Consider the following 27,340-nt stretch of genomic DNA (forward strand, 5'->3'; position numbering starts at 1 on the left):
CTGAACTTTTCTACTTTCTCAGGCTAAAATTAAAAACATTCTTAGGCATCTAAAGGTTGCCGGGGCCCTTACTCTTCACTAAGACCTGAGCGCTGGCCTCAATGATACCCAGGCTACTCATTGCCACACAGGTGTAGTTTGCAGACTCGCGGACACTATTGAGCTCCAGCACGTTCCGTCCAATCGGCATTTCATCCTCGGGAGTCAGGTCCTCGTTACCCAGCATCCACTTGACATAAGGCATGGGTGAACCCACAGCCACGCAGGTGATGTTGATGCTCCCTCCTGGCATGATCTCGTGGTTGGAAGGGAGGATGGAGAAACGAGGGGGCACGCGGCGCACTGGGAAAGGAGGAGAGTCGGGAGGGGAGAAAGGAAGTGGGACGGGGGTGGGGGAGAGGGGTTAAGGAAAGGGAAGGAGAAAAGTGGGGAAGGGAGTGAGAAGGAGAAAGGTGGAGAGAAAGAAGGAGGAGGGGGCAAGGGAGTAAAGGGGGGAGAGAATGAGAAGAAAAAGAGCGAGGCAGAGAGCGAGATAGAGATTGAGAGAGAGAAAGAGAGAGAGAGGGCGAGAAAGATAAAAAAGAAAGAGAGAGAGAAGGAGAGGAGAGGTAACAGGAAAGGGGAGAATGAACTTCAGGGTTTTTACAGAAAATTACATAGGGATATTTCAAGTTTAGTCCCAATTACTTTATGGCACTGATGAATCCAACAAAAAGACACAAATCTTGTGCTGAGCTCAACCACTCAGAGTGAGCTGCCTTCTCAAAATAATAAAGTGACAAACTCTTGAGTATCATTTCATCCAGGACATGACACCTATAGTCAGTTTCTCTTTCGTAAAAAACCAAAACCCAAAAAACGACAACAGCGGGTTTTTTTTTTTTTTTACGGGTTATCAATTTATGCAGGAAGCAGATTTATGCAGAATTATTAATAAAACACCACCTCGAAGCAGTGACTAAGCAGGCTAAACTTTAGCAGTAACTTATGAGGGAAAAAACTTTTCTTCATTCAGATTGCCGTGCCTTGAGGTGCCTGTGCGGTAGATGGGCTCCTTTTAGAGAGTATATGCATCATGGGGGCCAATCAATAGGCCCTGCCTGCTATTTGTGTCCCCATGAGAAGAACAAGCAAAGTGGCAAGTTATATCCAATACTGCATCTGTCAGAGCTCGGTTGACTACACATTAGGGGAGAGATGCATCGAGAGACTGAACTCATAGGTCACTTGCATGCCTGGGCGACTCAAGAGGGATAAAATGGTGGAGAAACACAAAGAAGAGAACGAAGAACTGTGGACTGAGAGGGGGGACAGAGAGAAGCAAGATAAGAGCAGAGACACGGGAGGGACAGATCGAAGGACAGAAAAGAAAAAGACAGAGAGACAAAGAAAAAGAGCGAGAGGGAGGGAGAGAGAGAGAGAGAGAGAGGCAGCTCTGCTTCTCTTCCAGACAATGAAACGCAATGTAGCAAAGGACAGCCACATTGTACAACAACATACTGTACAATACATAGGATTCAAAACTGATACAGTGTGTAGTCAAATGAATAGGAAATGTGGACAGGAGTGGATCAAGGGTTCTAAAAAGGTGTTGTGGCATTTACAAAGTGATCATCGGACACATTTAAGTAAAGAACACCAAGACAGCATGAGAGAACGAGGCAGAACGGGAAAGAACGAGTGCGAGCAAAAAGAGAGATATGTGAGGTAGTATGTGCATGTTTATAAGTTAATAAACTTATGTACATGTGTCTGTCGCTCCTACACATCAGGGTGCAGACAGAATGCAGAAGGAGAAGAAGGAGAAGAGAAAAAAGGAGGGGGTGGGAAAGGAGGGGAAAAGACAGGGGAGAGAGGATTAGAAGAGGGTTCGTGGGGAAGGAGGGAAAAGGGGGAAGAAAAGAGGAGCGAGGAAGAAGAAAACACATGGATCTATTTTAAAACACGGCTGTATACCAGAGTCAGGCCCATTCAGAAAGAAGGTGCTTCAAAAGTAAGAGAAGAGGGAGAGAGAGAGAAAGAGAGAGAGACAGAGAGAAAAGGGCTTGAAGAGAACGGATGTTGAAAGAACAGAGAAGAAGAGGATACCCGTGGGTCAAAAACACAGGAAACAGAAAGAGACAAAAAGAGTAACGGACAAACATCTCTGGATGAAAGGAGAGAATGAAAGGGAAGGCAGACAAAGAGCAGAAACATTGTTGAAACTAAACTCAAAACTAGAAAGCTTATATGTGCGATAAACAACACAAGCCCTAAAAATAGACAGTTTAAAAAAAGATTACGAATAAAAGAAGATATCCCTACAGTAGCAAAACAATAAGAGTCTAGTCTTTTTTTTCTCAATTACTTGCAAATCCAGCAATAAATCTAACGCTATATGAAAGAAAATGTCAAATTAAATACTTGAATGAATACATAAATATTGATAAATTTGCTGCATAACCTCCACTCCTTAATGAGTGACATCATTACTGGGAATCTTCGTGGGCCACATCCCCCCTACTCAAAGCATCTAGAGACAATTGGATAGAAGTTAACATTTTTGCATGATTTCAAGAAATTAAAAAAAAAAGTAAATAGTTGTGGTCATTTCACGAATAACAAAGTTCAAAGCAACTTGGAAAAACAAACCAAAGCAATAAAAAAAAAATCAAACTTAAAAATATACCCAGAATTGGATACAGAAGTTAAAGACAAGAAAGAGACAAAGAGACAAAAACAGGTAGATCTGTTAGAAAACAGACATGATTGGGCAGGCATCTCCTCATCTGAGCATGCTGGAGAGACACGCACACAGACTGCATCCATGACAGCTCCATGCACAAGACAAAGCAGGTGCAATGCAGCAGGACCAAAACGTCAGTTTAAGCCACACGGGCATGTATCTGTCAACACAGCAAGAATAAATAAAAGATGTCAATGTAAGCATGTGGGCTAATTTGATAATGCTTTAAGTTTAAGGATGAAAGTAAAGACTCAAGATGACTGTTCGGTAATCTCCTACATCAAGCGGTGGAGTAGTTCTAAAAATACCGGTCGTGAACACAGACGACGACTGAAGAATCCACTGGGGAGCCAAAGGTGAGTACTTTACAATAAAGTGAGCTCATAACAAGGGATAATCCTTTTTGTGCTCACAGAGCCTCTAGCTTAAAGTTAATCGAGCCAGGACGCATGATTCCCCACCATTTTCTATACAGTTTGTACGAGCCAGGAGCTTCGCTCTTTATTAGTGGAGCTATCATTAGTCCTGTTCTCTGCAGGGAGTCTGGAGGCTACGGGCTGGGGAGACCTTGGCACAGCCATAAGGATTACCGCTGAATCTCAGCATCGCTATATAGCTGACATTTACTCAGCACCATCTTGTCTGTCTCAAGGACACAGCTTTCATTAACCACTGTAATAAGAGAGAATCATTAATACCCCTCTCAATATCTAAGATTGAGAATGGATATAATTAATTTCAAATGTCAGTCAACAAAGACGTATCACAGTGTTTGGTGGGGAGTCAAGCAAGGTAAGACATGGCCTAGACTGTATAACAGTCCATTAAAGAGAGCTTATTTTACTTATTACTGTATAATAAACCTTCAGAGGCTACCTGTAGAAAATGTGCAGCATTAGTATGAATATTTAAAGCACACAGGTGGAAAAGGGGAAAAAATAAACAAATAAATAAAACCTGTAACCTTGTAAACCTTATGTCTTTTGTCTCATAGCTGTGGAAAATACAAATCAAATGAACTTGGTTGAGGTGTAGCTAATTTAAGTATTCTATAATGTCTAAAGCAAGGCATCCTATTTTTCATATTATGCTTGAGTATGTAACACAAGCAGCAATGCTGGGTGTTATTATTAGGAGTGGGGCAGACAGACGTGTGTGCCAGCAGAGGAGGCTCTGCGGCTAGCTGTCTTGAAGTGTCTCTAATGTTATGGCTTATGGACATGATATTAATGCAATTGTCTGACAAATAAAATGGCTTTCTGAATGGTTAACACAGTATCCTAATGAGATGCATCTCGGTGGATGCATCTTGCTAATCGGTCTTGCTAATGCGCATCCACCTTTTCATCTAAACATGGTAACTTCTGGCTCCAAAGGAAAAAAAAGAAAGCAAACAAAAAATTATTGCTCACAATCCATCTTTTATGTACAGTCTATGATGCTCCATCGTAACACGTGTATTCTGAACTGTAGTGCAGTGGTTCCGGATAATTTAGCCAACGTTAATGTTAGTTTCAACACTAGTGTCCATCATCAGTCACGTGACCCGTCCTCTTGCCATTTTGAGTTTGCGTCATGAATTTATACCAGTGAGTGATTCTCGTCTGACAAACCGAACGTAAAACTGCAGAACAAGGGGGCATACACAAGCAAGTGCAAGACTTCCACTCAACAAGTGCAGCACTGGAGCAGATGTGATGACATGGGAACAAAGACAAACCGCCAAACAAGATGGTACAAAGGGGAAAAGAATTTAAAAAAAACACACACACACAAAAAAACAGTAGCAAGACATGACAAGACAGCAAGTTCAATCAGATCACAATCTGAGCATATCAATAAGCGTGATAACACACTGTGCCATGCTCTGGTGTCAGTCCGTCAGTCAACACACATGCAAGCGGTGCTCCTTTCTCTTTCTCTCTCACTCCTTCCATGCAAACATTGCCTCTTTTTAATCTTCCAATTCTTGGGTCTCCATGACAACAAGATCATACCATGCAGAAAACATTGATCGGGGAGTGAAGGCAATACCAAGGGTTCTGCACACAAGGCCTCACAATGCAGTCAATGCACTCTGCTGCGTAGGCAGACCGCTTCATCATCGCAGCAGCTTTACTCTCATCATTTTGGATACAGGTTTGAATCATTTCACTTCAAATCTACTCCGCTGTCCTTTAACTCATACTGTGGTTTGTTTGTTTTTTGTCGTCTTTTTTTGTTTCCCTCTGTTTCAATAAGTGAAGCTTTCTGAAACAAAGGAGTAACAAAAGAAAAGAAAGAGCGCACCAACCTTCTCGAAGCTCTGAGGGATGGAAGGGGGTTGATGCAGAACACAATGACGTGAGAGGGGAGAGAGAGAACGGGGAAACACAGAGAGAATAAAAACGGCCAGCGCAAAGCCACTCGCTTCACTGCACCACACACACACGCACGCACACACACACACACACGCGCGCACACACACACGCGCGCACACACACACGCACGCACCAGTCAAACTGCATTCACGCTTCTCTGTTATCCCACGTAAAATAGAAACTAGAACTTGCAATACTGGACATTGGTTGTGGCCTTTGAGCCATAAGCCAGTGTTACAACAGCACCCACAGATTTATTTAAGCATGTGGGGTCCACAGTGATCCCATTAATGTGAAACACTGTAAAGCCAAAATTACATCTTGACTCTCACTCCCAATTTTGTTCAAATCTCTCAACCAATTAATCTGCCTCTAGTACAGAAACCACTTTAGCAGACAGATCAGTGATGTTTTCATGCAGTTAAACCAAGGTGTGGTCCCCACTTTATCCTTGCTTTGATTCAACTGTCGGAGCTCGCACCAAGGTTTAAGGTGGACTTGTTAAAGGTGGTTGTGAGAAATACCAAACAACAGAGTCAACATATATTGTAGACAATGGATGGGTTAGTAATACTTGTTAAAGAGCACAGTAATACAGAAGAGGTAGTTTTACTAGTAATACCTAAGGCACCTTCGTCACAGTGATTTTTCGGTGTCTGTGTCTTGTTCGTGCGTGTACGTGCATGTGTGTTCTGCGTTTCAGGTCCTACCTCGCACGTATAAGTTGGCGGGAGAAGAGTAGCGCACGCCTTGGGAGTTGGTGGCCACACACTCGTACTTCCCTTGGTCTGTTTCCTCGCTGTTCTCAATCTGTAATGCTCCTGCAAGAGAAAAAAAAGAAAACCCCAGATAAATATGTTTGCAGAAAATGCTTCTGCCACTGTCCGCCATCCTTTTGCATCCTCTCCTTTTCATCCTGCAATATCTGCTATAGTTTGACCCTGGGGTATCTCTTTGTCTGTTGCTTCAACATCCAATAAAGTCAGCTCAGTTGTTATTTCTGCAAGGCAGAAATGAATGGTCCGCACAACACTCTCTCTGTATCAGGAGTTGGATTTTCCACAAAGAACTGCGTCTCCTCTAACCATCCCCGTCTCCCATCCTGCTACCGAAAGGGGGAAAGGAAGCGGCAACATATTCACAAATTCAGAATTCCCTTTCGAAAAGTTTGGAAGTCAAAAACAAGTCTCAAACTCACTTTTTACAAACTTAGATGACACTTAAAGCGCCTTTAGTTTATACTTCTGTACTAGCTGGTGATTCCTCTCCAGCAGCAGGCACACTGCTGAATGAAGAAAGCCTGTTTCTATCTTTGCAGTTAACTGGCAGCAGCTACACAGCTTTACCCCAGGGCAACGACCCAGCGATGCTCTTCGGCTCTTTCGCTTCCTCAGTTTTTATCCTAGTCTCCCTAAACGTGCTATAATTACACACGGCACTCGTCAGGTGTTCTTTTGCTTCACGTGGTACTATTCTTATTGCTGTGTTTCTTAGCTAACGGCCTTTTGAATTACCAGCAGAGATGTTCTTTCTCTGGTTTTGTTTTTTCCCCCCCTCTTTCAGTCTGCTCTGTCATATCCGTCTCATTTGAAACTGACTTTGACACGGAGCCCGAGGAGGAGGCACAAAACCATGCATCACTCTCTGCTGCACTGCACAGAGTAGAAAGTGACACAAATCTAAATGCACATGGCACACACACACACTTTTTAAGGAAAGGATGGAAACACATACGGGAGTGTGTAGATAAACAGCCACACAAAAAGAGCAAGTTTTAGTCTCATACAAAGCACTGTGTTTTATATCAGATCTTCTGTGAGACTGATAAAAGGCATCTGGCTTTTAAGAGAAGCACAGGGATATTTAGAGAAAAGCAAGATATACTGTGCATCGCTCTGCACAGATTTTTTATTTTCCATACACAATACACAAGATAAAATACAAAAATAAAAGCCAAAATACTTAAAAACAATCCCTCCGTTTATATTGATATTAAAAGGAAGTAATAGCGAAATAACCCCTGTGCATTACACCAATATGCACAACCATTCAATCTAAATATTATTTAATTTTAAAAGATAAGTAACAGAGTACTACTTACAAGTACTTTGTTCATTTGTCTCTTTTAATTCTATTTTTTTTTATTTTTTTTTTATACTTTTTCAACATGTTCAAAATAAAGATTCAATCAATCAATCAATCAAAACCGTAACCCTGTAAAAGTGATGTAAACCTAAAGGAGGAAACCATATAACATAAACGCTAATCCTGTTGGTCTATCTATCACCAGTGCTTATCACACAAAGATAAGAAAGAGGCAAAGAGAAGCATATAACTAATGCATCAGCTCTATAGTCAGAGGTTAAAGTGAGCCGAATCAGTTAAACACAACGACTTCTTTTTAAGGAACAAATGTGTGTACTTTTGCCATCTCTGAAGATAACTGCACATGTCATTGTTGTATGTTGTAACTCTTGAGCTGCTAAATTTAGTGGGTTTATTAATTCATGTGGACCAGAAACAAATTATTTATAGACATTTTCTTTTCACTTTAAGTAAGCTGACCTTAAGGAAAGACTCTGTAAAAGATCTTTAATGGGGAAAACTGAGGTCACCTTGGGAAGAGCAGCAGATGTGGAATACCTCTTCCACGAGAGATAGACATTGTCATTGATATAATAGGCAGAGGTGCACGGCAGTGACAGACAATATGAGCCAAAAGATGGCACATGTTAAATACCTCAACCATCTGCTCCAGTGCTGGATGGTTGACTGATGCCTTTTACTGTATTCATCATTATGTACAAATGTTCTTTTGAATATTATCTGTTGTATATCTTAAAAATGGTAAAGAAAATAAAATGCACAGTAATAATATTTAGAAAGAATACACTAAATAGATGCTTCATTAGGTGCATTGGTTAATTGGACCCTTATTTGGCATAAACTGCTTTAATAAAAAAAAGAGAGATTTTGGTTCATATTGACATGATAGCATCACACAATTGCTGCAGCTTTGTTGGCTGCACATCCCAAAGGTGCTCTACTGGGTTTAGACATATTGGCTGTGGAGGTCACTTGAGTACAGTGAATTCATTGTCATATTAAAGAAACCAGTATGAGGTGATCTGATTTTTGTGACATGGTACGTTTTCCTGCTGGAAAGAGCCATCAGAAGATGGATATACTGAACTCATACTAAAGTCATTTCCCATTACACCATTATTACTGATACTAGGCAGGATGGATCCATGTTTTCATGATCCTTACACTAAATCCCAACCATAACGTTGTCACAGCAGGCAGAATCTTCTGTTGTCCATGAAGATAGGAAAAAACTGCAGAAGAGCTTTCAGAGATGCTCTTAATAATAATAATAATAATAATAATAATAATAAATTTTATTTATGAGCGCCTTTCAAGTCACCCAAGGACACTTTACAATAAGATAAAACACTTAGTAAAACAATGGCAGAATAAGAACAATAAAAGCAGAGTTCTGAACCAGTTGAAGCTTATGGAGGGATTTTTGGGGGAGACCATGCAAAAGAGAATTGCATTAGTCAATACGGGAGGTAACAAGACTATGTACAAGAATGGACATAGACTGGGTGGAAAGAGAAGGAAGCAATCTGTTAATGTTACGTAGATGGAAGTAGGCAGAACGGGTGAGATTATTGATGTGAGATTTATAGGAAAGTGAACTGTCTAGGATGACACCAAGGCTCTTAACCTGAGGAGAGGGGAAAACTGTGGAGTTATCGATGGTGAGTGAGAAATGGTTCGCCTTCAAAAGGTTGGATTTGGTGCCAATAAGGAGGATCTCAGTTTTATCCTCATTGAGCTTTAGAAAATTAGAGGCAAACCAGGATTTTAACTCGGATAGACATTCTGTAAGGGAAGAAGGTGGGAGGGAGGAATCAGGTTTGCAAGAGAGATATAACTGGGTGTCATCAGCAAAACAGTGAAACTGAAGATCAAATTTGCGGAAGATGGTACCTAGAGGGAGGATGTATATTATAAAGAGAAGAGGGCCTAAAACTGAGCCTTGGGGTACACCAGAGGTGACGGGGAATAGACGAGAGCGGAATGATCTTAGTTGAATAAACTGGGAACGGTCGAGGAGATATGATTGAAACCAGGCGAGGGGTGAGTCAGAGATGCCGAGAGAGGAAAGTCTGCTTAGAAGGACAGAGTGAGAAATGGTGTCAAAGGCTGAGCTCAGATCTTCTGCATGGCTTGGTAAGAATGAGTGGTTATTTGAGTTACTGTTGCTTTCCTCTCAGCTCAAAGCAGTCTTGCCATTCTCCGTTCACCTCTGACATCGACAAGGCATTTGAACCGCTGCTCACTGGATATTTTTTCTTTTTTCTACCATTCTTCCTGGAGACAGCGGTGTGGGAAAATCCCAGTGGATCAACACCAAACACTTAATAAGGTGGTTGTTACACCAAAATAAAACCTCATATTTAAGGTTATGTACACACATACAGACAGATTTTGTGTGTCTTAGTATACGTAGATTTTGCACACGCACACATACACAGACACACTTGCAGGTCAGCTTATGAAGAAGTTTGAATGCTGTGATTTCAGAGGGTTAAAGGAGGGAACGTGTTAGGTGAGCTGAGACGCTGCTCGCTGAAGCTGTCATCCATTTGTTTCTGTCTTCTGCAGTTACATGACAGCAGAACAGCTCGTGCCCTCCTCTTTCTCCCTATTTTCCATCTCTCATTTCCCTGTGGTTCAGGGCAGAGTTGGGAAACAAACAGGAATAAATTATCCGCTCTACAAGAAGAGCCTTCTTCTCAACCAGAAAGCAGAGGAAGAAAGGAGCAGTGGGAGGAAAGATGGCGAGGAGGTGGAGAGGTAGAAATGGACCGGTTTAGATCTGCAAACGAGAACTTGTGCGACAGCTGGAAGCAGCTCGTGTGGCTAACAAGCAGCGAAAATTTGAAATTGCCAGTTGTAATCTACTGCTGTAAAACATGACATTACATTACACTGGGGTGGACAGGTGTTCTGAATATATACATAGAAAGGTCAGCAGGTCAAAACTTATGTACACAAGCACATAGCGCAGACAGAAAACGGGCGTCAAAACGACGTGATGATGGTTTGTGGGACGGCAAAGCAAAAGGTCGAAAAAGTAAAAGAAGAGAGACGAGGAGAGAGAGCAGTTTTGGGATGCTGACAGGCCCAGAATAAGATGTGACTTAAGTAAATTGAGCTACTGTGAAATCGTGGATGGTGTATTATTTCTGTGGGCTGAGACTCAGCTGATCAGATGACAGCGGATACTGTTAATCTGATAGCTCTGATGGGACACTGAGGTAAAACAGATCACTTGGGCTCCAGTCTCCCACAAGTTGAGACATTAAATTAACCGGAGGCACATGTTAACAAGCGTCGACACAAAGGACAGTTACTACGAACGCAACACAGTTACGAATAAACTGCTGGTAATTTTTAAAACCGAAACTGTTGTTTCCAAACCATTATCAACCTGCTCTTTAATTTCACATTTCACTAAAACATGAACAGAAAAGCCTCAAAGCAAAGTGTTACGCAGCAATTTAGGTATGGTTTAACGCAGCAGTTACTTAATAAATCGATAATGAATATAGACGCAAAAACGCTCAAAATTTCCAGGTTCTGACTTAGTTCTGGTTTTTATTCTCGCACACAGAGACAGAAACGATTCCTAATTGTCAGTCTGCAGATTTATCCGTGTCACAAGTTCCACTTTTTCTGTCAGCCTGAAAGCACGTTCTGTCAAAGGATTTGTACTGCTCACCATTTTTAGATTTTTCTTTTCTTAGAAACAGACTGTTACCAAAAATGAATGATTTACTTTGGCTAAAGTCCCAATTTCAAATTCTCTTAAAATCTGGTTGTGAAATATTCAGCCAACCAAATATAAACTCTGTGAAAATAGCATTTCACGATGATGCGCGATTTTGGGTCAGTCTCTTTGACGCAACCCTATATAGGTGTTAAAAATGAATAACCAATTTTGTTTGGTGCATGCAAAAATTTACTTTAAAAAAGTGTTCTGTATTGACGTCAACAGATAAACTGACATACACCATTAACCTTCATCACGTCTTAGTCCTTACCAAAGAGTCTGCATATGTAATCCTGGAGTCAACCTCAGGGTCCGTACTGAATGCCATCTGTTAAGAGTGTGGGTCTACATAAGCTGTTAGGTGCTTAGGTTAACTTTCCAGCTCTAAGTCCCAAATGTCAGGGGCAGACAGATAGCTTGTCATGGTTCTCCTCATGCACATACAAACTGGTGCAGCAGATGGCATGGAAAAAAGATAGATACCTGATCGAGGCATACAGATGCCAGCAAAAGTTCATCTCTATACCACCCCATATGTTTCTGTCACCGAGGACTGATGGGGTGAGTATGTGTGCATTTGAGGTGGGTAAACACAGAGTTCACGGCTGTCAAAGGCCACCGTGGACAGTTATCTGCAGTGATAAGCCCCCACACATGATGGATACTTATGAGCTATGAAATGGCTAAGATGAGACATCCTTTGTGGGATTCTACTGCAGTCATTCTCTATCTCATTTTTCTTCCTGACCCATATGGCTCATAAAAGTATTTCCAAGAGCCAACAGAAGAAGAAAAGAGACAGAGAGAACAGAATGACTGTGGCCAAAACACATTCCTGGCTGCAGTCCAATAAGAGCTGGCAGCTATCCACTAAATCAGAAGCATTGCTCGGAAAGTGCCTCCATTAAACAAATCTTAAAGGAGTGTTTTATCCATAACGCATTTCTTGCCCAGCTCAGGTGTAATTGATTTCCTCCAAGTCATTTCGCTGCACTGTTCGGTTCATTATACAGCACATTTTGTTGTTTGGCTTTGTGATGGTTTTGGTGATTTCAAATCCTATTAAAGCCTGGGGTGAATCTCAGTAGGCCATTCGTCTTGCTACTGTTTCATTGATGTGATATGTGTCCTAACATACTGTACCACTGAATCATTGTCATGTCTGCATGACACACAAGCAGGGAGCAAACGTCTCAGAGCAGATCAAGTAAATGTACAATTTTAGGTGGCTACAATTTAGCAGTTGTTATAGTTTAGTTAAAAAAAGGACAACTAAAATAAAAAAAATAAATAAATAAAAGCATGGCCAGTGATGATCAGGTGTGGTATAAGCTGCAACCATTACCGAGGTGGCACAGATACTGATGTTTTGTAATTTTTTATTTCTGCACATTCTGATGTAATAACAGTGATAGTCTTTGTTTTCTGGTCACTCACTCTTATTGTGTGCTTTGTGTGGATTTTGAGGTTCAAATTCTTAGTCTATACATGTACGTTTGGTACTTTGATTTTTGTTAGGTGGAGTTTTAGATTCCTACCTTGACTTCATTATCATTCTAGTAATTTTCAGCATTAGTTCTTTTTGTTTTATTTGATTTTCGGTGTTTCATTTCTGGGGAGGTTTGGGTACCAGTTTAGACTGCCTTACTGTTCTTAAATTTGAATTATTTGTTTGTGTTAAGCCTCAGGTCCTATTTTGAGTTTGTTATTTTTTGACTGTGTTCGGTTGCTTCAGCGTGTCATTATCTATTCCTTCCTCGACTTTGTCTTTTTGTGTTTATGCATTTGCCCCTCAGTACTCCCCGTCTCTGTTTTCATGTTTATTGGGAGTCTTCTTGCCTCCATGTTTTGCATTGGTACTTTGGTTGCTTCCTGTTTTACTTTGAAGTAAATGTCTTCTAAGTCTTCTTACTTGGTTGACTCATTCTATCTTTCTATCTATCTTTCTATCTATATCCCCACTGCCATGTAGAAGTACACAATGTGAAAAGGAAACAGTAAATAACAACATTTGTTGTTTTTTTATTGTTCATGAAGGTCATAAGATAATTGCAATTGCAGTTCTAGTATATGTGCAGCTCCCCTAATGGGCTTCCCCACTGGTTGTATGTGCCAGACTAGTCAGTAGTGGTCGTGGCCATCCTTTGCCATCCCTTTGCTCTGCGTGCGTGACCAGGGGAGGCTCTGTACTTGGTGTTGCACCGAGGGGACCAAAATGAATAAAAAGAAATGAATATAATTTATTGTGAATAATAAAATACTGTTCTGCTGAATATGCAGGTTTAAAAGTCCTATTTTTCTTTAGAGAACTCAATTTAGGGTTTCTCTTCATAATTATGGCTACTTGAAACAGCCGGTGTATTTCTGCAGGTGCTGGAGCAGCGTGCACTGGACGATAAGCTGTGTTTGAAGAATACGAATGAGCGAGGAAAAAAGAAACGAAACTGGCTGGATTACACATGCGTTTATTTATCTTTCAATAAGCCGCAATCATTAGCTTTCCTGCTAGCTGGTTCACTACCTATAGGAAACTAAACTCATCTTTAGTTAATATTCATCTATTTCCAGGATTCAAGGTGTATCAAAGTGTTGTACTAACACATCTTAGCTGGTTGTGCATGCCATCTAAGATTAGGCAGACATTATGGCTTTGTCCAGTGGTTTATTGCAGTTCCACTCCAGTCCAGTCTTAGCCAAACATGGTAGCCAAATGAGAAGTACAACTGCCAGACCTACTAATTAGTCTTCAACTAAAAAGCCTTGTCTTAAAATTTGAAATACAAAGAAACTGTATAATTCTGTAGTTTAACTACAGTTGTCTGTGTAAAGTATCCACACTGTCAAGCTCCTGGGTTTTTTCTGAGAATCATGTCTGTTTTAAATTTTGTTCCGTGTTTCATAGGTAAATGGGGTTGTCAGCACTGCTTATATTCTTTACTGCTGCACATATTCAGCTCTTGACGAGCTGAATCAGGAACCACGCTTCCACCCTAGAAGAGAAAGCGTGGTTCCTGATGCCGGAATTGGCAGCCCCAGCCCTCTGATGCTGTGTGCCCTGCAGAGCCGCAGTTTGAGCCTGCATTTCCGCCACACCTGCCAATGCCCGGTCCCTGCCAGAGCCTGTTTCTCCGGCCACATCTACTGATGCTGGGTTTCCTGAAGCTGTGAGTAAAACATATTTATTTCCTTGTGTGCTCTTCAAATGTCCAAATATAGTAAGAGCACACAAGGGAACAAAGAGACTGTAACTCCAGAATGTTTCCCATGCCCTAAAGCATGGTTTGTTTTATTGCTGTTAACCAGTCCTAAACAGTGATATAAAACACTGTATAGGAGCTCTCATTAGGATTTCTTTGACATGGATCACAAGCCATTAAGAAAGGTAACTTGTTGCTTGGGACAACATGGTAAATGTATTTAAACATTATAAATTCGGCAAATGGAAATGCAAAGACACAGCTAACGGAGGGCACTGGTGATCAGTAAAGGATATTGGCTGACAGGAGGGATATATCAGAGCTGGCAGGCCGGAGCAGCACAGAGAATATGGATGAAACAACAACAAAATGGTTTCGCTTCACCATCACTTTCATTCCCCCTGAGGACAGCTGAGTGGGAAAGGCTGAGAAAAAAAATGTTTCTGCCTTCTCCTGGAGACACTGTACTCATCTATACAGAAGAGCATAAACAAAGCTGAATAAACTGTCTTAAGCGCACAATGTGATTCTTTGGTATGCAGACACATCGTCTTTGCTCTCTTTTTGTGTCTCTGGTAAAGTGAGCTTACCTTCACATTTTGGGACACTGAGCTATGTCGCGCACATTTAGGCAGTGGGTCAAAATAAAAGCATCACCAGTTAAATGCTTAATTTTAAGAAGCGCCAAACACATTTGACATCAGAAAAGAGGATATTGTGGTTGCTTTGGGATAAATTGAGGAAGACAGTTTCATTCTATGTGAAATTTCTGAACCCATTTGAAATGACTATACAATTATATGCTGCTATTTTTTTCTTATAATTATGATACTTAATGGAAAGCAAATTTTGCCTTTTAAGTGATATATATTTTTTATAATCCGTTCTCCCAAATGCTAATAAACAGCACATTTTTTTCATGGCTTAAGGATGGCACAATTATCCTTTTTTATGAAATTGGCTTTAAAAAGGTTTTATACCCCCAAAGGAGAGAGATAAACTTAGAGAACAGCATGTAATCCCTCAATCATAATTAAAATAATCACCAAATTTAGAGCAACAGGGATTTACCTGATCGCAAAAAAGTGCAAAGCTGTAAATGCACTGTTGGTTCCGTTGGTGGAAAATACAAACAGTCTGACTAAAAGTCACCTGTCTCACCTGATCTGAGCTGTTTGATGCGACCCTGGCTGGTGCTGGGGTCGACAGGCAGGAAGTCTTTGAACCAGGAGATCTCGGGGTCCGGGATGCCACTGGCAGCGCACAGCATGGTGGCCGTCCTTGTCCGCTCCACCACTTTCAACTGAGGGCCCATGTCTATACTAGGGAAGCCAAATGGCAACAGGTCCTCTGAAAGCATCAAGAGAAAGAAAAGAGTATGAAATGTGCAGCATTTAAAACATGAAATATAAATGTCTAATTGCACTACTTGCGCATGTCTGCTGGTAACATATGATAACAGGAGCTAACATGTATATTTAGCACATATAATGACTTGTGTTTTGACCATTAGTTTAGCATGTAAGCATGCTACGATCTGCTAATTAGTGCTAGAGGCAAACAGGAAGACGTCATACACTGAACAGTGATCATCCCCATATAGTACAGTGCAGTGCTAGGAAACATGACAACACATGTGCATGCTGTTTTCACACATACCACCCTTCAACACTGTTGCTAACCAATCACATCAACCCATAGCAACAGGAGCACCAGCCTCCCCTAGCAAGACGCCTCACCATGTTGCAAAAATCTTTTCCTAAACAACCCAAGGTACAAGACAAAGAGCCTATGGTGCTAACCACGTCTCCAAATACCTCAGAAATCCTTTAGTATGCCTGAAAAACACGATTCTACTGAAGCCCCACCGGCAACCACCACAGCACCCAAAGGATTTGCTGCCAAAGTCCCAAAGTCCCTGTGCCAGACACCATAGGACATCCTCTGCGGTCCATGACTTTGTAAGTGCGCATGCGCCATTAGCGTGCTGCCTGCTGTAACCCTAATTTCCTTCGGGATTAATAAAGTATTCTGATTCTGAATCTGTGTAAATCAAAGTACAGGGTTAGAGTGGGGCGAAGTGCAGTATGTGTACTTATTTCATGAGGACAGTGAAGGCTCAGTTTTTCTAAAACAAATAACGGATGTATCAGCTTCTACTGCCATGCATTCAGTCCTTCCTTTCCCACACATGCAGTGATGTGAAAGCTCCCCCCTCATAGCAGAGCCACTATAGCCTTGGTGATCAAAGTTGTGTGTTCATTCCTACAGCTAGCTAGTCATTAGGTGATATAGCAGGCGGGCAGAAACACAGCTAGGATTTTTCTGTGTGTTTGACAGGCCATTTCTGGAAGAGTATAAACATACCGCCCAGTCAGCAGGAGTTACTTAAGTGCCTACACACACGCACACACACACACACACACACACACACACAAATACACACACACAGGCTTTGCAGTACATTACTAACCTAGAATTACAGGTGTTTGGTGGCAGTGGCGATGAACTACGAGTTTTCAAAGGTGTGGTTCTGTGTTATGTGGTGCTAACGATTCCTGTCTAATAACTATTCAGAAAGCTGTTCAGAAACAGCAGCGGCAATTAGAAGCTGGGACCAGAGGAGGGGCAGGGCACTGGGGGTAATAAGGACTTGTTAGCAGTAATTGTTAAAATGTACCAACGATTAGAGAGGCCGATCTGGGATGTGTCTGAATGCGTCTGGATATGTCTTATTACGTTGTAGGAGCTGAGGACAAGTGTGTGTGTGTTTGTGTGTTGGCTGTGTGTACATATTTGCTTCTATGGCTATGTTCTCATTAGCATCTTCACAGATTTCTGCAAAGTGTCGAATAATGTTGAGCGGCACGATCGCACATATCCAGGAAAATAAGTGTGTGCACGCAAAAAAGCAGTTGCTTTCTATTTCGCACACACACATACACAAACACGTTCACATACACTTTCTCTGGTGAATGGGATTAAGAGTCTCAGTGACAACAGTCCAGATGGCCAGACACGTAATCAAGCATCCATCAGCCCTCCTGCTTCCTTTCCTCCTTACCCTTTAAACCACTCTCTCTTTCTCACACATGCACACAGACACCTCCTCCATACCTGGAACTATAATTATAAATCCACATTCCCGCAGCAGCGAAGCAACGAGATGGCAATTTCCTTGGCTAATAAATCAAACCCATCGGAACATCTTGATTGTCAGACAAAACAAAACCTGCTAAAGTTTGCTTTGCTTGAGCCCAGAATCACAGACATATCTGGAGCTGAACGCAGTCCAAGATGCAGACCGTGGCCACGTCAACTGTCTGTGTGTTTTTCCTCTCCTCCACTCCTCCTCCGGGCCCCCTGCTACCTAACCACATGACAGACATATACCATCTGTTCCCACACACTCTGTGATGGGGATGAGAGGCTGAGTTGAGATAGGATCTATCGCTCTCTTTCTCTCTTTCTACAGTCATCAGCGCTAGAGAGACCTCGTCAGATAGGAATGTCAAGCTGTTGCTGATGCTGCGCCTGAGAAGAGAAAGTGGAGAAATGCCACAAAAAAGCAAGAGAGGAATCAAAACTTGATGATCAAGATGTTTAGTGCAACAATTAGGCCTCGTGAAGACAGGAGAGACTGGAGTGGGCAGAGTGGACCACGCTAACACTTCTGAGACCCCCCCCCCCACCCCAACCCTTCAGCATCCCTGACAGATCAATACTAATGATCTACCTGAATGGAGGCTAGTGGTATGGCCACTGATGAAATAGACAGGAAGAGAAAGGAAAGAGAAGAGGGAGATCGATGGGCAGGTCAGAAGGTGAACTCCCAAAGGCGAGGAATATGCTAGGCCTACATTTGCTCCCCTCTACCCTCCCCGAATCCTACCCCTCTCTTGAGAGGGTTCAGATGGTCTTTTTATCACTCTGCCAGCTACCATAACATGGACTCCCTGGCTGTTAATTAGAGCACACCACAGCACTGGGCTCAAGGCATGTGCATATACAATGCATGCGTGTGTGTGTCTGTAGGGCGTGTGGCTCTATATTCCACTCAGGTCTTTATTAATGCTGCAAATACATGGTGTGGGTGGACCTTGGACTGAACACTTGGAGAGAATTAGAAGAAATGGAGAGAGTCGGACAGATAAACAGAGAGAGTGATAGAGAGAGGGATTAAAGACACTTACTGCCGTGCTGTAAAATACCACAAAAAGAGGAAAAATAGTAGTGAATCTTTGCAAGCATCCAGAACCCAACGATGCTTTTCAGATAGCTAAGGATATTCAGCAGTGTAGAAAACAAACAAGGGTTAAGTTAGTCATTTTAACTTTAAAATTCTGCTCATTTCAAGCTTGAGTAGAATTGTTTTGCATCATTAACTGTTTAAAATAATCCGAGTTTATCTTCTACTGCAGCACCCAGTTCATCCAATTCATCCTCTGTATAAAATGAACATTTTTAACTCCATTCCCTTTAAAGCTAGCTCCCCATTTAAGTTAAATCCATACTGTCTGTGAAGGTTCTCAGTCATCCAGGTCATCGTAGTCAAAGGAGCTTGCAAAGAAAAGCGTCTGGACTTCTTTAAGTTACTTGAAGACGTTTCACCTCTCATCCGAGAAGCCATTTGACCTTAGAACTGAAGAAGCTTCTCGGATGAGAGGTGAAACGTCTTCAAGTAACTTAAAGAAGTCCAGACGCTTTTCTTTGCAAGCTCCTTTAAATCCATACTGATTTGTTGTCCTTTGTAAAAAGAACATCATACCAACAGTCAAACATAGTGGTGGTAGTGTGATGGTCTGGGGCTGCTTTGATGCTTCAGGGCGACACTGTGATTGATGGAACCATGAATTCTGCTCTCCACCAGAAAATCCTGGAGGAGTATGTGTGGGCAACAGTTTGTGTCCGGGAGCTCAAGTAGCAGGACAATGATCCGAAACACACCAGCAAGTCCACCTCTGAATAGCTCAAAAAAAGAAAAAGAAGCTTTGGAGACACCTAATCAAAACCTGGCCTTCAATCAGATTGAGATGTTTTGGCGTAACCTTTTTCACGCTCAGAAACCCTCCACTGTGGCTGCATTAAAATAATTCTGAGGAGTGGGCCAAATCTCCTCCACAGCGAAATGAAAGACTCGTTGCACAAATGCTTGATTGCAGTTCCTTGGGCTAAGGGTAGCACTATCAGGTATTAGGTTCAGAGACAATTAATTTTTTCCTTTTTTTTTTTTTTACACAGGATTTGTGTTAGGGGTTAGGGGGTTTGGAAATGAAATGAAAAGATTTTCTCTTTACATTTTCTCAGGTTATCTTTGTGTAATATTACAATTTGACAAAGATGTTTGATGATCTAAAACCTCAAAAGGATGGCACAATCCTTATGATGTTATGATATATACAAAGCTATGTTAGAAAAACAGCTTTAATTATCTAAAATATCCTGCTTGCCCTTACCTGGGCTCTCATATTTCTTAGATACAGACGGAAAGTGAGTGCCTGTTAAAGAATGGCCTTTTTAACCCTCATCTGTTGCTTTATTTGATTAACATTTCATGATAGTTAATGTTTCATGGTTGTTTTAAACGTCTATGAATTATCTTATATTAAATCCTCGTGTTTAATACCCTAACACTAATGCCAAGATGGTAGCTGCATTAATGAGGTAAGTTAAAAAAATGTCCTAATTTCTTTAATTCATTCAGTTTGTTAACACTGACATTTTCATTTGTAATTGTAATTAATTTAACTTTTTTATATCATCACTCATAAATAAGAAAATTATCCGTCTATGGACCTGATCATCATCAATGTATAATATAATATAATATAATATAATATAATATAATATAATAGTAATTAGAAGGCATCAGTTTGCAAGGTCTCTAATGCCTTTTCCACTGAACTGTAGAGCAACATAAGATAACAAAACCCTTCTTTAAAGGGCAAAATGTAGGAAACAGCTTTGTTAAAACCAAAGCCAGCTGTTTTAATAGACTGGCTCAATTAAAAGGACACAAACACAGCAGCAACAGCACTGCCCCGCAGATGCAGATAACCCATTCCACAGTACAGGACACTAAAGTACAGTTCACCAGAGAGGAGAATATGGAGCTACAGGTATTCAGCCAGGCTCCTGGATGAGTCAGCGACCGCTTGAAATAGATACTGCGGGCATGGCCTTGATCACACTTTCCTCTAAAATGAATCATTTATCAAGAGCAAACACTGCTGCACAAAAGTGCCGCTTATTTTTCATCTCCTGGTTAAATTGATAAGATAGCCTATGGAAAAATGTGGCATGTGTATACAAACACTCTGTGTGTCAACAGCGTTTGGGGGAACATTGGCAAGGGTCGAGCAGCATTGTTCCCCGGAGCTTTGTGTTTGCGTGTATTTGTGTGTATCAAGAGGTTGAGCGCGTACATTTTGGCCTGGTTATGTTTGCAGAAGGGCAATCAGGCCTAGTGCCCAAAACCAGTCAGTAGAGCCAACCAGTTCTGGGCAAATATGCAATTTGTGTGTCCGTGCATGCACACACGCATGCGGCAGTAGAACGGAAAGACACAAACACCCAAAGGGTCAAACACATAATGCATATGATGCAAACAAACAAACATGAATCCAGGTTTTCTTTCCCCGTGCCTCTTTGTATTTCCGTCTCACGCGCACAGAAACCCAAACAGATACTCTCTCTCTCTCCCACATTCACACACAAACACGCCCGCTTCCCCGCGGAAAAAAATCATTATTTCTCCCAGTTAAGAAACAGGTTGCCTATTCATCTCTCAGTTCATTTCAGTGGGAAATGGCCATGTGCATGAATGAAGTCTGAATAAAAGCCGATCTCGGGGAGCCTGATTCAGGATTAATCTGCTCGCACTCAGCAGTCTTCAGAGGCTCTAATGCTTTGACTCCTATTGACTGCAGGAGGGCTGAAGGGGAGCACTTTAAATGCTAATAGACCTTTATGATAATAGATCACAATGCAATGCAAATGCAGACTTTGTAGACCAATCACATGAAAAACCCATGTGTCTTCACCATTGTGTGCCCTACTTTAGGGGGCCAGGACTAAACAGGATCCCACATGTAAGGCTGATTCCCGAACCACATATAAACATTCAAGAAGAATTCAAAAAATGAAAGAAGGACCAAATATAAACAGCAAAGACGAGGGGTTAAAAATGATGAAACAGCCAGTTCTCCACTCGAGGAGTGTAATCCTCCTGCAGGCTGAGTAGATACTCTTAGTTGTTTCCAGACCGAAATGCTGCTTGAGCCGCCGGCCTGCCAATGCAGCAGACGCCTAGGGGGAATCACTGATCTGACTCTGTTGTTCATATGAAGGGTGTTTGCCGTGGTGGCAGAACATATAATCAGGATTACTTTGCACAAAACCAGACATACACACGCACACAAATGTATGCACTCACGCACACACCCGTGCGCACGCTTACCAGCGCACACACATACAGCGCTGCGGTGATGAGAATCTCTCGCCCACAAGAGGCTTTCAAACATGCAGAGCTGCAGATATTCATGTCTCCTGAAGGGAGAGCAACACAACTGCAGTGTCCATAGAAAAGAGCAGCTGGGATGGAAAGGGGAAGGGGTGGAGCAGCGGAGGGCATGTAGCAATGCAACGGAAGGAGTTAAAAACAGAGTCAGACAGACAGAATAGATGGCTAAGAAAATGAAAGCATGAATAAAACAGAAGAGAAGAAATTAGAAACGGATATTGCTGTAGGGCCAAAGTACGGCTCCTGGAGTTAAAGAAAGAAAGATAGGAGGAAAAAAGGTCATTTTACAGGTAATGTGTGAGGATGATAAAGATGATGATGATGTTGGTGAAAGCCCATAACCTACCACATCTCCACCCATTAGGCAGCCAACAGTGCAGCAGTAAATATCCTGTGGCCAACTGCAAGCCCCTCACTCTGTACGAAACTGCTATTAGTCTTAGTCCACCATTATACAGAACGATGAGATAAAGCACATTAGTGGATGAAAAAGACTTTTCAGTGGAAGTGGAAGGGTTTTGGCCAATAATGGAAAGCCTTTTTTCTACTTCAGTGGTGGACCTTTTCTACGATGGACTGGTTCTTTTTTAAAGACTGACCCAAGCACAATTTCTGCAGACATTTGTGCACTTAACAGCATTCTTGGATGACATGATCTATTCTGCAGAATATCACTGAGCCTACAGTAGGCTGCATGGGTGCAAGACACTGGGAGTATCCTGTCATGTTTGAAGTAGGAGGAGGTGCCGTCACTGTGTAAAGTTGAAGTAAAACTGCGCAGTAACTTGCAGGTAATTTAAATCCCTCTCCTCGTGTTTATGTATATATAGAGCAAAGAAGCTTTAGATTTACTTTTGAATATAAATTTAAAAACACTTAGAAACATCTTGGCAACAAACTTTTATTTTATTTTATATCTTTACTTTAAAATTTTCTGAAAAGTTTGATTTAAAATACACAGGCATTAATCATCTAAAAATAAATTTTAACCTCAGCTCACGCAAATCAAGGTTTTCAACAGGAATCACTAGCAACTGTGGGTTTAGTGTATTGTCCGAGGGTAATGGCCAGGGATTAAAACACCAACCCCGGGATTAGTGGACAACCTTGACAACCAGCCTACACCGTTGTTTGATGTGCAGCACTTTCCAGAATGACTTCATGCGCCCTGATACGTTAAAGGGACAGCTTACAAAAAATGGCTGATGTGCAACAAATTTCTAAGCAGCATAAAACTCTCAAAAAAAATAATATATACACAAAATTATTGCCTTTATTGCCAACTGAATGCCAGAGACGTGCCTGTGCATGATCATTCAGGCCAAATCTAACTATTACAGCTACAGTCAGCTCTGATTCTGATTGGTACTCTCGGTGAAATATTATCTTATTCATTGCTACCCTTCACTCTGCTCTCAAAGACTGAAGATTGTAATGTCACTGAAGGGATGGGGACATCACCGCACACAGAACGGGTTGAGAGAATAGGTTATGGCACCAGGAACACACTACCACCCACACACGAACACGACCACACACATACACACACACACTGGGAAGCTCGCCCTCGAGGTGTAGTTTATGTGGTAATGTGCTTTAGATTGGGGCTGTGTGTGCAGAGAGGATGGGCTGGGTAACAGATGGACAGGAGTCTATTCCCTGGGCTACCAGCCTTCTGCTTACCACACCGCCCTGCCAGCTCCACAATCCTCATCCATCTCCTTCACTCCTACACCCCCACCTCCCACCAAACCCCATCTCCTATGACATCCCATTCAATCTCTTTTGTTTCACAGCATCCTGCTGTGTTACGCAACTTACTGCCATCTTTTCATCTTCCATCATCTCCATTTGACCTCTTCCATCCCCCCTTTCCCTTTTTCCTCCTTATTTACTCCTAGCGAGCAAAGGTTCTTTGCCAAACCAGGGCGTAATCCCTTGATTTTCCTTCATGTATTAACAGCCTGAGCAGTCATGCCTCTGTTTCTTCTTTCATTCCTGCTGTGCTGGGTAGATGGTAGGTGCTCTCATGCCAAGCTATCAGCCACATGCTGCAATTTTAGTCCATAACATGTTGGAGCTCCACATTAGATAAGTTTTCCTTCAAGGGGCCAGTGTACATTCGATTAACACCCTCGCTCTGGACGGGAAGTGCAACGTTTAGAGCAAGCCGGTACAGTTTGCTAAAATGCCCCTTAGCTAGCATGCTAGCTGGCCCTCTCTGTGGCCAGATCACGCTCGCTGCACTCAGAGGGACTATAAAAAGAGCAGCTCCCTGCAGCCTCCTGTGCTGGCAGGGTGCGGCCCTGCTTCGCTGTTACATCTACGACTGACAGCTCAGTGAAGCAGGGATGCCGGTTGAAGGCGAGCGTGCAAAAGAAAGCACCTCTTGAGTAGACACAGTGTGTGTGCGTGTGTGTGTACAGTATATGTGAGGGTTTTTTGTTTGTCTTACCTCTGATAATGGACAGCTTTGCAGTGACAGACTTCTCGTCTACGCTGTTACGTGCCACACACTCGTAGGTGTTCTCATCTCGGGGACCTCTAAGTGGTTGGATCCTCAGCACAGCACCTGCACCATCATCAAACTCTATGGTCTGGACAGCCACAGAACAAGACATATTAGTCACAGCAGAGGAGGCACATAAACCCTACTATTAGAGCAGCTGACTATAATGTTGCATGTCAGCACCTCGGCCCAGTGTGTGTTGTGTTAATATCACAACAATTACAGCTAAGCACTTCATCATGCCCCACCAGAAAAAAAGAAATACAAATAATAATAATAAATACAAATAATGATTTTGTTTGCTCTTCTCTACGGAAATGCTAGAGGTCAGGCACAGATACAAAACATTTACCTGTGCTCACACATTTACCTGGAGCGGGTAAAGAAGGAGGCAGTTTCTTGCACAAATACACTTCATCTGGGTTGATACTTACTGAGATGGGGGGGTTGAATGAGGTCCTCTGGTAGAAACTGAGTATTTCTAACCATTAGGTCACAGGATCAATACACAGTCAGGCCTCTACTGAGCCACAAGAATTTACTCTCTGGACTAGGCTGCTGTATAGCTCCATGACAGCAATATGTGAATTCAATAGGAAGTAAAGTCAGTAATACTTAAGGGTCCATTGATTAGTTTTATTTTAGGTTTGTAAAATGATCGGACGTTTAATGGAACCTTGTGATCTACTGTATATTGGAAACATGTATTTTTAAACAATTATTTTTCACTAATAGTTTAAATGTTGGGTCTCTTTATCTTCTTGATAATACTGATACCGCCTGTTTAACTTTGGAGCTGCAGCCAAGAGGTCAGTTAACTTAGATCAGCATTAAAGAAGGTGTGCGCTACACTTAGCTTCAGCATAGACAAGCTAGCTGGCTAATTGCATGCGTAGAGTACTGATTTAGCATGTAAAAACAATAATAATAAACCCTTTAATACGTTTGGCATATTATACTTATTGTACAGATTAAACAAACAATGAATTACCTTTATATTTTTATTTTCAGAGACTTAAAAAGAACGAATAGCTGCTTCACCCAGCTACCATTCTGTATGCTAAGCTAAGCTAATCAGCGCACTGGTGTAGCCTCTTATTTAATCAGACACATCAAAGATACCAGTCTGTGTATTTCAAAAATTTGTGAACATACCTTGATTCCAAAACATATTTTTAGTATTTTATATTAAAATAAAAAAAAAAAATAACTGGAAAAAAAACTATTTCTCACATACATAACAAAGTTTTATCTTAACAGTTTTTCGCCTATCCACTCTCTGTATAAATTTATTTACAGTGTAACGTCAAGGTTGTAATTAATGTATACATTCAAATAATATGCATGTTTTTTAAATGGATTTGCATATTCATATCTGTCATGCAGTTACAGTAGGAGTTGAACATTGAGCACTGTGACAACCACCTCGATACGCTGGGAGTTGACCTTCTTGCCCTTCTTGTTCCAGTAGACAGAGGGCTTGGGATTGCCTGTGGCTTGGCACACAAATGATGCTACACCTCCTGATACTCCGATCTGGTCTGTGGGAGTCTTGGTGAATTTTGGGGGAGCTAAGAGAGAGAGAGAAAAGGAGGGAGAAAAGTGAGTGAGGGATGGGGGAAAATTAAAACAAGACACCAGAGGGCTACAAATGAACTCCACAACCAGCAACAACCGTCCCCGCTGACCACGCCCCATTTCACTGTCAGTGACTGGTCAGGCCGACTTGTGTTCTGATGGCTATGTGTTGTGCTTACTTCCTGGGTATCATCTAGAGGACAAACTGAAGGACTTCCTGTGGGCCATAAATAAAAGATGGGGCTGGGCTTCACAGGAACATCTCTTTCTCTCTCTCCGTCTCTCTGCTTTCTCGAGGGCAGGCTGCCATTGTATTTCATGCAGCACAGGCTGTCATGACACATGAGTGTTTCACAGGTAGGTGAAGTGTTGGCTGCAAATTCACAGCATATAATTGGTTTAAATGTATTAATATCAGAGGTGTCATTTTATGCCTGTGCATGCCAAAGAACTGCACAGAGATCCTGATGATGTTAGCAAACACAATGAACACAGCTGCACAGGCTTTTGTTAATTTTCAGAGTCGACTCAAGGAGACAATTTCATCTTGGAGGCCGAAAGCATCTTAGGTGGGACGTATGAGCGCTGCGGTCGCCCTCTAAGACGAAAACAGCAATTTCCAAGTGTGATATTGAGCCAGGCGTAGCGAACCTACACTTCTCACAGCGGCTGAGTCAGATCAGTCAAACAACCTCATGCATCCACCCTTTGCTATCTGTCTGTGGCCTGTTTCCATGGTGCCCAGCTTAACTCCTCCTCAGCTACAGAAACACCGCTATCCATCAGGGTGAAATCAGGATGACCCTTACCATGGCAACCTGGATGCCTCCTCCCCTACATCTGGGTGGGTGAGGTCTGCCTGTGTTGATTCACTTCTGCTCTGAAGACCACACAGGAGCAAAAAAAAAAAGAAGCCATGCCTATCAAGAAATCACCAGCAGATTCTAAAGCCTTTTTGCACGTCTTCCCACTCCTACTCACTTCGTTGGTTAACAGCCATGCAGAACACTTCCCAGTGCCTTGACAGTAACTGGAATAACATTATGTCAAAAGACTGCTCCTGTCCCGACTGCCCCGTGTTGTCTCTTAAAGACCCACTCTGAATGTCAGAAATAAAGTGGTTTGCCATAATCCGCACAGGAAGAAGCAAAAAGCTGGTACAGTAGAGTCAATCAGAACAAATTTATGCCCACCATTTTGGGATTCAAGAGCAGGGTAGTTTTTTCTGAGGACTCTTAGAAAAGCACAGACTATTGAGCAGGCTGCTGGTTTTTTCTGACAACAATATAAGAACTATCAAAAAAAAAAAAAAATCAAAAAAGACTAAATGCCATGGCTGAAACTGCTTTCTCCATCCTATAGGGTTATGAATGAATTTCATGTTCTTCTTAGGGATTGAACATGGTTTTCGGTGGCTTTACTTTGAGTCCAAAACGTTTTCTATGTTCTTTTTAATGTACTTCAACACCAATCCGCGTGCAAAACCTACCCCACTGGCAGTGTTACCACTTAAGCCTCTTCTGAAAGCCAGAGAAAAGCCCTACAAGCTACTGGCTCTGGATGGATGTGGACTGAACAGCAACTAGTTATGAGAGGAAGAT

The 27,340-nt window shown here is 41.9% G+C and overlaps 1 protein-coding gene across 1 annotated transcript in view; it reads right to left on the reverse strand.

Annotated features, from left to right (window-relative positions):
• LOC146613591 (receptor-type tyrosine-protein phosphatase S-like) overlaps positions 1 to 27,340 on the reverse strand; it is a 71,027-nt gene that overhangs the window by 28,425 nt on the left and 15,262 nt on the right. Inside the window, exons 3-8 of the mRNA XM_085378136.1 lie at positions 25,587 to 25,732; positions 24,108 to 24,249; positions 15,292 to 15,480; positions 5,796 to 5,906; positions 1,747 to 1,761; positions 73 to 342 (exon numbers count right to left, since the gene is read on the reverse strand). Of these exons, the coding sequence (XP_085234262.1) occupies positions 73 to 342; positions 1,747 to 1,761; positions 5,796 to 5,906; positions 15,292 to 15,480; positions 24,108 to 24,249; positions 25,587 to 25,732 (873 nt within the window). The remainder of the gene's footprint in view (positions 1 to 72; positions 343 to 1,746; positions 1,762 to 5,795; positions 5,907 to 15,291; positions 15,481 to 24,107; positions 24,250 to 25,586; positions 25,733 to 27,340) is intronic.

Source organism: Diplotaxodon limnothrissa, linkage group LG18 (assembly GCF_057381915.1).
Source record: "Diplotaxodon limnothrissa isolate DT_005_m linkage group LG18, D_limnothrissa_male_GT1.1, whole genome shotgun sequence".
Classification (NCBI taxonomy): domain Eukaryota; kingdom Metazoa; phylum Chordata; class Actinopteri; order Cichliformes; family Cichlidae; genus Diplotaxodon; species Diplotaxodon limnothrissa.